Raw genomic sequence first — 10,080 nt, 5'->3', positions numbered from 1 at the left:
TGCTCGGCATGGGATTGAGAATGGCAGTGTTGAATCGAACAATTGCTAATGAAAAATTAATACTCCATGGCTGACTCGATTTGACATCAAACCTTTGACACGTTGTCAATTTTTAGCTGAGTCATAAGCATCTTAACTGATTTTGCCAATAACTGTGAGCGTATGCTTGAGAACGAAGAAATAATCGCTGTACTTTGTGGACATGACCAAGGTTCAGGATTTCGAATTCCTGACAAAGCAAAGCTCGAACAATTTGGCTGACATACCAGACAACGAAGACCTGAGTATGTAAATAAATCACAGAGCCCTGACCACGGCATGATTACAACTTCTGAAACAGTGTAAAACTTCACCATTTCAGTCGTCAAATATCTTGTGCTGCGTTACGTTCAAGGGAAAGTCTACACTTGGGTAGGACCGGTACTATTGGCGTTGAATCCTCGTCAGCCCAATTCAGATCTGTACGATCGCACTCGTCAGGATCATTTTACAAAATCTTTGAACAATTCACAGCAAGAGCTGCTAGAACCGCATGTATTTGCGGTGGCAGCACAAGCTCGTTACAGACTTGCTTGTGGTCTGGGCAAAGTGCATCAAGTGATCGTAATTAGCGGAGACAGTGGATCAGGAAAAACTTTTTCAGCATGCAAAATTTTGAATTTTCTGGCAGCAACTGATCAAAGCAACCGCGATCAGACCGAATCAACCCTCTCACAAATTGGCAAAGCCTGCTCGGTTGTATCCTCATTCAGCACTGCTAGCACCGAACGAAATAAACACAGCTCTAGGCACGGACAACTCGTCCAGTTACAGTATGTGAACGGAACCATACAAGGGGCTGTGATCAACTCCTTTCTTCTTGAACAAAGCAGAGTCACTGGAGTCTGTAATAACTTTCACATTTTTGGTCAGGTCTGCTGTTGGATTAATCGATCTAATGAGTTGTTCCAAACTCGTGAAAATTTTCACTTGTAAGGAATTGGAGCTAAAATTTTAACAGTTTTGAAATAAAGTTTGGGAAATATTTTTTCAATTCTAGATGTTGGCTGGTTTAGCCGATTCTCATTTGGGTACTTTGAAATTGTCTAGAACCACACTTTACAAGATTATCACCAACGACAGTCACACTATTTTGAATGAGGACTATGTCAAAGGGTTTCAGGAGACTGTCGAAGCAATGGATTACCTCAGGATTGGAGAGAGCCAAAGGCATGATATTTTCAAAGTTATCGCGCTCCTCCTCCATCTACGAAACATACAATTCCAAGAACGACTCACAGTTGGTTGTGATGTCGATGTGCAGAAGAAAGGTTCTCATTCATCATCACATTTTCACTATCTCTTCACTGTCTCTATTTATCGAGTTGTTAATTTCAAGATCACGTACCAAGGCACTTCCTTGACTTGAACGAAAATTTCCCCCAGAATCATCAAATGCTCTTGAAGGCGCCTGCCACTTGCTTGGACTGCCGATTCCTGATCTGATCAAACTACTGACTACAAGTATGATCACACCTCGGAGCAGGCTACAAAGACGATCAACATATTACTGCACCATAACTAGCGTGGAGGGGTGTAACACCAGATTACACAGTATAATCAGATATTTGTATTACCGACTGTTTTATTGGCTGATAGATCGTTTGAATGAGATATTAACATCTCTGAAGCAGAAGCCAAAGTTACTAGGTAACGCAACTTCGATCTGTGAGACTTTTCAATTTGAAGAGTCAGTACAGTTTAACGTCACGTGAAAGCATTTCAATGGTTCTAGGTGTACTAGATATTTTTGGATTCGAATTCTTCTCTGTGAATAGCATCGAACAATTGAGTATTAATTATGCGAATGAAAGAATGCAGCTACATTTTGTCGAGAAATATTTAGAAGCCAGTAGGTCAGAGCTGGCGAGTGAAGGACTGAGTTTATCTCCACCTCTATCCACAGCCACAAACCATCGGGAACGTCTCGCTGCAATTGAGAATTGCTTGTTTCCAGTGTTGGACGATGTAATATACCATACAAAAATAGCGGTGAAAATTTCATGACTTCTGTCAACAAGGCTGATACAAGTAATGATATTTTAGGCTTGTTTGATCGCCAGAACACAAAAGCATTCCAGTTTTGATCAGCTTGTGCTTCCAACTAGTAACGCCAGCACAAATTTCATACATGAAAAAGGTGAAACTTTTGCAATCCGCCACTATTCACGTATTGTAGAATACAGCACAGTTGACGTACTTCGTAAAAATACAGACAAGGTATTTGACGAACGACTCAAAGCTGGCCTGCATGGTATAAGTGCGAATTGATAATGTCGTAGGTCCCTGCCGAGCTGGTATCGACATTCAGCCTTTGTCAGAATAAATTTATTCTGATCTTACTAAACAAAGAAAATACGAATAGACAATCCCATCTTCAACAGGAGCCAGGGTTTGACAAAAAAAAGAAAAATACAACCTTGGGAAAATTCAAACATAGTATGGATGCACTGATGAAAGAACTCGACGAATATGATTTACATTACATTCGCTGCATCAAACCTTCGAACCAGTAAATAATTGTTGATCTTTTTTTCATTACATTCATTATTCATCCACACTTTTTTTATCAGCATTGACGAGGGTGAAATGATGAAGGATTTCAAACAACAATTAGCGTGTAGCGGTATACTAGATGCTTTGCTACTTGCTCGATGTGCGCTTCCAATTCGGCTGGAATATAAAGAGTTTATAAAAAGATATTCCAAGCAAGTAACGGGTTAGTCTAGGATGATGGAGATATTAATTTTGCTCTATGTGTACTGCACAGTGGTCAACGATTAATACGTTCAATCTAAGGGATTGAGTCTAAACTTTATTGAATTTCAGCCGAAGTCAAAGATCCGATCTGGATTTGTAAAATGATTTTAAAACTAGTTTTGAATGGCGATGAATTGCAATCGTTGGTGCACTTTGGCAATCGTCTGATTTTCCTCACTGAAGCAGTATTATATAAACTGGAGTTAGTAAGAGATGAATTCCGATCTCAGTGTGCCTCGAAAATACAATGCCTTTGGTTCAAGTACAGTGAGTGGAATTTGATCTGATAAAGTTTACAGTACTGCAGGTACTTATTTTTAATACTAAGCATTTTCTAGAGGCAAAAAAACGATCCACTGGTCGGAAACTGTTGAGTGCACATATCGATTCAGGAACTAATGATCCCGAACAGGTATGAAGGAGTCAAAAGCAGTGACTTCAATTATTTTATAACATCAAAATTCTTGGAACATACAGACTTATTTTCGAAGGTTCTAAACATCAATACGGAGAAAATAAACCTAATCACAGCTAGCCGAACATCCGAAATACGTGATGAATTTACAGCGATGCAAAGTAAAAGTACGAGTGATTTCTTAAATTATATCAACGATGACCCCACTTTTTTTTACCAACACAGAATACTCAGTAGAAGACGTTTAGCTGATGTAAGTATTGAAATTCGTCGATCTATATTTACTAGTGGATTTTGAAACAACCGCAGATTTTCTGATCATTTCGATACTTGTAACAATTTTTTTTTAAGTAACATATTAATTCTGCAACGAACACTGACCAGCTACTTGAACGTTCACCCAGGTTCCCGTTAGGTTTCATACAAGACTGACTTGCTTGTCAGACTCTCATCGTTTACCACATTCTGAATTACCGCGTGGGCTTCAAGACTGTCTTTGATAAATGTAATGGTACGTAATTGATTTATCAAAGTTTATTCCAAGTGTAATATTACAACAATGCTTACTTTTAACGAATAAATACAGTAAACTCGAGTATTGAATGATTTAAATTATGGTGTTTGCCAAGTCGTAAGTTCGTGGCAGAGAACTTTTTTTACTTTTAACAACGAGCAGCCTCCTTGATGCGACAAGAGCATATGTAGCCCGTGAGTCACTCCTCAAAATCTGGTAATTAGCTCGCAGACTTGCTCTCCTCAGACTATTAGGCGGAACTGGGCGGCCCCCAGCAAAAGCGAACCTTGAAATGAGTATCGATAATGTACCAAAATGAGGAATACATAGCAAATCCACAGATTCAATTTGAATTGAATGTACAATTACCTTATTTCTCGCCGAGACCCTCGAAGGGTACAGTCGGTAAACATAGTTTGCTTATCCCCGGATATTTTTAAACCAGTCGATGGCTTAATGCCAGCATATTTGATCTTGCTTCTCACAATTATTGGCAGTGTTGCGTTAGTTCTCTTAATTGCTTTTGAGTAAGTTGGAGCAAGAATGAGGTATGGAAGTATAGAATCACCAAAGTGTTCAACAATCATCGACAAATCTAACAGATGTCGTCCCGATTTTGAGAGGGCACAAATTGTTAGCTGCAAGTGTTAGTTCCAATGTAATTGCTTAACCAAAATGCAATGATTAATTTGAGGATTAGAAGTGTGAACGTTTATACTTACAGCCAGCCTATGCCACAGAACAGTTCCAGGCAAGGCATATTGTAGAACGTTGTGGTAAAATCTGGGAACATTATTATCGGGTTGGAAGAAGTAAAGTGGCTGTACACCCGCCATTATCTCCATGGCCATTTCTTTTTTTACATCAAGTTTCAATTTCTCAGTATCCTCTTGTAGTAAAATCGTTTCCAGCATCGGCAAGAACCTAATAAGAATGAAACGATTATGTCGAAGTGATTTGAACAAGAAAACTGAACGACCGAAAACAATCGAAGTGCCTTGTGTATCACTTAGGATATAGCTCAGGGGACTCAGTGATCTGAGAGTAAAATACAGTTGCTCGATGTTTGTACCTATGAGCCGTTGTCGGCCATCGTAACATTAGCTTCAAAACGCATTCCTTGAAAAGTAATCCCAGGTTTTGGTTCAGCATGCTTTTTCCAAATAACAATTCCAGCAACAGCTCTGTTAGACTATCAACCTGTAAAACGTTCGGCAGTAAAGTTGATGATTCAGTAAATGTATTGCAAATTCGTTTCAAATCGTCTAATCAATTCGACGCATCGACGTATGTCTTACAGTTTGTAAATCGTGTGGATAAACGGTTTCACTATTGCTCGCAATGGATATTATCAGCTGGCACGTTCTAGTAGACACTCTTGTGTATTGAGCACTACTTGATATTATGGAGGAACGAGCAATGGCTATCAGTCTGTCAACGACTCCTGCTCCTCCGAGATGTGCATTGGTCGAACAGTCATTCAGAAGAACCTGCAACAGAGTATTGTTTCAGTTTCAAAACATAACAAAAAGCTCACTTATTCTCGATTTTTTTACCTGAAAGGTTTTCTGAGAACCATTGAAAAGTGTTTTTAAAGCCCGTTTTGTATAATTTTGGCGAGCCTCTGCTATCCGTGAGTCATTAATTTCCGTTTCTACTATGACGAAATGAAAGAAAGAGAAGATTAAGTAAATGCTAATCCAATAATACTCAAGTCGATCACAAGAAAAAAGAAATTAATTAAGCAAATACCTTTCAACAAGGGTAAATTGGTCTGTGACAAATGCAGTGAATTATTTGCATGTTCAACTAGATTAACAAAGCGTTCGTGAGGCACAAAGACCCGTGCCTCCGAGTGATACTCGGGAAGCTGTTCCGGTGCTCCCATCACAGGATCGGCGTTGTAGAGTGTAGTCAAGACGGCATTTACATCAACTGCGGTGAGACGTTTGCGCCTGCTGTGTTTCAGTCTCGTCACGCATTTCTATGCCAGATAAATATGATTTATTAAAATGATTGAATTATATAAATTGCTACAAGTATTTAGGGTCTTCTTATCATCATTAATAAGGTATAATCTTCATTGCTTGCTCCGAAGAATTAAAGAAAAGACCAGTTAAACAGCTTATTAATTTCAAGGAAAAATGAGAACTGGTAATTATAATAAAAACCAATGGCAAAACGATGCAATAACACTAACGTGCAGAACTTCTCTCAAGCGATAAGAGGCATCCTCGGCAAGTCTGCGCAGCAGAGGATCTGGTAGAGGATGCATACCGAGCTCCTCACCCATCGCGCCCATCCATTTGGTGCTAAGGACTGCATATTTTCTTGTGCTGTTATCCGGTACAGGATTATCTCCACTGGAGTCACCATTGTTGTTGGCAAAATAATTATTATACTCTGGAGTAGTCCGTGTTGCTAGTACCTCCTTCATGTCGTACTACCAGGTCTTGGGACACCCTGAATCTGATGTGATTTTTTTAATTATTAAAAATTCTGATTTCATTTTACATCTAAATCAAGACAAGTCACAGGTGTCATCGTCGCTCGTTGCTTGACACTGCTGAGTCGAACAGCTGACTGACTAACCTCACATGAATAAGCTAATTGTGTTAATCTTTCGAATAAACACATCGAATCATGGATAGTCAGGTCCGTTTGGTTCTCTGTTAACAGTCACTTCTACCTAAGCGATCTCTATTCGAATTCACATATCTTGACCGAAGCAAGTTTTGTTTTAGTTCTAGTTAAGCTAGGTTAGGATCCTCCATTGCTTTTAGGTTAGAGTTGCCTCGAGCATTTTGAGTGATGTGAGCATGAATGTGAGCTTGAGGCGAAATTTATTTGTGGCGATCTACAGCCACGCGATCTGAATATCGGAGTCGTATCATTGGCATCAGATAACCAGAACAATACGGTGCCAACCAATAACAAGCCCCGTTTCACCTGTCGCCAGAAAGCATCGCTACATAGAAATGCCATGAATTATAGTCTGAAATCAAGGTGGAAGATGGCAGCACAATAAGATGTTCAAACTGCCATTCGACAACTCAGTTGATCATTTCGGTGGTGGTCACTGGTCAGTACGAATCGTCTGGTTGTGGGGTTTATTTTTTATTGTTTTCGAATGACATGGTTATTCATAGGGATGCTTACGACGTCGCTACGAAACTCACAAGATCGGTATGCGGATAGCGCGTTCGGCCTTTGGGATGGCCCTGCGTGGGCGTGTATTTCTTGTTATATACATTTAGAATTTGTTAAAGCATAGTTAGTGGTCGAGGTATTGTAAACGATATTGCCCAATGCATCCTTGAGAGTTTAATCATCGATTGTTTGTGTGCAGTAAAAAAGTTCAACGACATTTCATTGCTACCGACTTACTTGCACGCAGGAGTCGCCTATTTACCGACGTCATTCTTAACATAAATTATATATGCCAATGATTGTACCCGCCTACGACGACACGTCTTCTTTGAATGTTAAAATGTTTACGATATGACCTACAATAATCACTTGTGTTGAGTCACCCAGTTTTAAAGTGTATACACGTATTTACGGGGCTGATCGTGTCCTCTGTACCTGACACAAACGATATTCTTTAAGCTGTTCATAACTCCTGTATTATACCCACCGCATATTGTAACCAGTTGTTACTTCTTACACACCAATTATGTCTACCTAGAAAATTGTATATACCTTTTATCGACTAATGATACAAGAGAATAATTGCGGACTGGTTGTAATTAGACGATTTCAAGAAAAATATTTACTGCACACTAGAATCTCGACGGTTAGAAGGAAAAACCTCTCGAGCTTTTGTGCTGGAAGGAGTTAATTGATAAAAATTATCCGGGGATGATTATTTGAATGGTCGAATGACCTCGCCACCGTCGCCGACGTCGAAGAAATCGGAAAACCGACCGATAGTGACGTTGAATTGCTGGAAACTCATTTGTGCCAGTGTAGATTCATGCAGTAATCACAAAATCAATTCACCCATCTTAATTGAACAATTGGTGACTGATAGTTGGCAGTATTTTTGCATTCGGTACCATTGATTCGGTAATAATTCTCATTAGATTTGTTATTGCAGCCTGATGTCATTTGAATCGAGCGAATAAGGGAACATTCCCAGAAGTGTGCAGAAGTGGGGAAAGATATTTGAATTTCGATGGAAGATCGAACGTAGCGTGAGTCTTCTTCGGCAGAAGAATTTATTGAATCACGCTTCAAGCGAACAGATATTGGTTTCGAATTTCAAAACCCTACTATCCGGAACAAATCATCATCACTCTTTTACGTGACCATGCAGATACATCAAACAGGTGCTGACTGTGTATACATGTTCGTGAAATCACCGTTAGGACAAGGTTGAAAGAACAATTACCAAGCCTGATTGCAGGTATACAACAAAAGGATCCATGAATCGAGATTGAGTTTTCAATCTTGCCTTCGCTGTATAGGATCCGTACAGCCTAGATACTTGAGAAATTGCAAATTTGGATAAAGCTTATTAAGGCAGGGATATTGTATTGTTAGATATAAGTATAATAGATTGAAAACAGTTCAGCGAAAGTCGCAGTCGCATAATATTTGTATCTACGTATGACAGCCTGCACAGTTGGCTACACCATCGCCGTAAATTATTATAAGGTGTAATGATCTCAATATCCTCTGCACCGTAGACATTGTCAAGGCCGTAAGAGTTTTCACAAAGCAAGTTTCACTATTCCGCTTTCATGAATTCATCATCGTACCTAATTACGAATAGAACGTGCAGCCTGTGACAAATAAATAATCGGATTTCGTGACCAGTCATCTCTGTGTACACGGTTCGACCGATATTTTGTGAAACTTCTTCACAAAATAGTTTTTCATTGCCGTATAATAACGTCTTTTCAATCTGTCATGCAGTGTGACTCACGTACAATGATTGAATATAAACTTCTGGCTGATTAATAATTTCTCTTTCAACGTCACGGCAGATTTCAGTATACAGTCATACAGTTATCACAAGGTATTTAAATACCGTTTTTACGGCTAATTGATCTCCCGGAATGGGCCGTGATCGTTTACTTGTAATAGAGCATTGTTTAAACATATTCGGTATAGGTGCAACGGGATTTGAAAAATTTTCATTTTCAGAACTAAGTGACACATGGCCGCGCGAGCCGGCTCGATACTTTTTCTCCCCAAGTGTAAAAGGATGAAACCCTGTTTGAAGCCTTTCAGACCGGAATTCCGAGGGAGAGTTAAGATCCTGTAGCGTGGGCAAAGGGCGGCCCAAAGAATGCGTAAGGAATGCTTGGTATTCTATAATGAATACACGAACGGCTCGTGATTCCAGTTGAGAAAAAGTTGCTCTTCTATACTTAGCTGCCCACACTTAGCTCCTCAAGGGCTAAAAAGACGAATACGCTACAAGCTGTCTTGAGGCTCTGACCGATCCTTAAGTCCCGCAGTTCTGCTGGATATAGAAATATATACCTTGCTTGCAGAATGTCCGAACAATATTCATTATAATAAACGTATATTATCTTTGTGGCACTGAATTTCAGCTGGCTTAAAGGATTATGTATGAGTGTTAGTGAAAACATGCAAAATTCGAAAAATCTGACAGACTGTTAAAACAAGCATTGCAATCTGTAACGCCATTAAAATCTCCTTTAAGAAAAAAACTCAAAGTTCTTGATCCTCAGCCGGTCTAAACTAGTCGAACAGTTTCGATGAAACTCGATACCGGATTCGAATATTTATCCAAGAAGTCCCTGCGTTGAAAATAATTCCTTTAATCGATGGACTAACTCGAAATTCTGCGACGGTGAGTGTACAATTATGAGAGATTTCGTGCGGGTGAAATCAAAAATAATGATCAGCTCTCATCGGGTGTATCAAATAATCGTGGGTTGCGTGATGCTTGCTGCGACAGAACGCGAATTTTATATAATGCTTATCGTGAAATTGCACGATCTGAACATTTCGGTAACCGTAACGTTCGTTTATCTTATTTTTGTACAAGTTAATTACTTTAACACGATATACGATGTACGTATACTTTCGACGTAGTGTATCTATACCTTTAACTAAATTCTACATCGAAATAATTCTACCACAAGCCGAATCCGCTGCCAGTCCATGACCCCAGCTGCGGCTCTCCCAGATATCGATAAAACGATTCGGCGATACGGAGTACTTATATTCGGTGTCTACACAGGTTTGAGGCATGAATTGTTGCAGGATGTTTTGAAGTTTCTGTAAGAAGACTGGCACGTTATTCCTGAGCCTCGAAAAAATGTTATTTATAACCCAATTTGAGAGACGTTTTTTCCAAATCAAATGTAATGGA

At 39.4% G+C, this 10,080-nt stretch overlaps 2 protein-coding genes across 3 annotated transcripts; one reads left to right on the top strand and one right to left on the bottom strand.

Annotated features, from left to right (window-relative positions):
* Positions 1 to 202: 202 nt before the first annotated feature.
* On the top strand, positions 203 to 3,086 carry LOC124411442 (unconventional myosin-XIX-like). Its single transcript, XM_046890541.1, has 9 exons — positions 203 to 284; positions 362 to 912; positions 1,040 to 1,310; positions 1,426 to 1,689; positions 1,775 to 2,007; positions 2,086 to 2,259; positions 2,322 to 2,551; positions 2,613 to 2,758; positions 2,869 to 3,086. The coding sequence occupies exons 1-9, from the start codon at positions 203 to 205 to the stop codon at positions 3,084 to 3,086; spliced, it is 2,169 nt and encodes a 722-aa protein (XP_046746497.1).
* A 483-nt stretch (positions 3,087 to 3,569) lies between these two features.
* On the bottom strand, positions 3,570 to 6,553 carry LOC124411311. Of its 2 annotated transcripts, none has more exons than XM_046890381.1 (9): positions 6,320 to 6,553; positions 5,929 to 6,180; positions 5,481 to 5,712; positions 5,285 to 5,382; positions 5,027 to 5,218; positions 4,801 to 4,928; positions 4,451 to 4,652; positions 4,098 to 4,366; positions 3,570 to 4,014 (listed from the first exon to the last, which is right to left on the bottom strand). In XM_046890381.1, exons 2-9 carry the CDS (start codon positions 6,163 to 6,165, stop codon positions 3,822 to 3,824), a joined length of 1,551 nt encoding a protein of 516 aa, XP_046746337.1. In that variant the 5' UTR covers positions 6,166 to 6,180; positions 6,320 to 6,553; the 3' UTR covers positions 3,570 to 3,821. The 2 variants fall into 2 exon arrangements, with proteins under 2 accessions (XP_046746337.1, XP_046746336.1); XM_046890380.1 differs by having other exon boundaries at positions 5,929 to 6,197; positions 6,321 to 6,553.
* Positions 6,554 to 10,080: the final 3,527 nt, after the last annotated feature.

The sequence above is a fragment of the Diprion similis genome, chromosome 10 (genome assembly GCF_021155765.1).
Source record: "Diprion similis isolate iyDipSimi1 chromosome 10, iyDipSimi1.1, whole genome shotgun sequence".
Classification (NCBI taxonomy): domain Eukaryota; kingdom Metazoa; phylum Arthropoda; class Insecta; order Hymenoptera; family Diprionidae; genus Diprion; species Diprion similis.
This window is presented reverse-complemented; position numbering and strand designations above follow the sequence as displayed.

Excerpts from the sequence above, each read along its gene's own strand:
- LOC124411442 (XM_046890541.1), top strand. The coding sequence starts at position 203 with ATGACCAAGGTTCAGGATTTCGAATTCCTGACAAAGCAAAGCTCGAAC. Across the intron at positions 913-1,039 it reads ACTTTCACATTTTTGGTCAG|ATGTTGGCTGGTTTAGCCGA; the intron begins GTCTGCTGTTGG and ends TTTCAATTCTAG. Across the intron at positions 1,311-1,425 it reads TGTCGATGTGCAGAAGAAAG|AATCATCAAATGCTCTTGAA; the intron begins GTTCTCATTCAT and ends AATTTCCCCCAG.
- LOC124411311 (XM_046890381.1), bottom strand. The coding sequence starts at position 6,165 with ATGAAGGAGGTACTAGCAACACGGACTACTCCAGAGTATAATAATTAT. Across the intron at positions 5,219-5,284 it reads GTTCTCAGAAAACCTTTCAG|GTTCTTCTGAATGACTGTTC; the intron begins GTAAAAAAATCG and ends ACTCTGTTGCAG. Across the intron at positions 4,653-4,800 it reads TGGCCGACAACGGCTCATAG|GTTCTTGCCGATGCTGGAAA; the intron begins GTACAAACATCG and ends CATTCTTATTAG.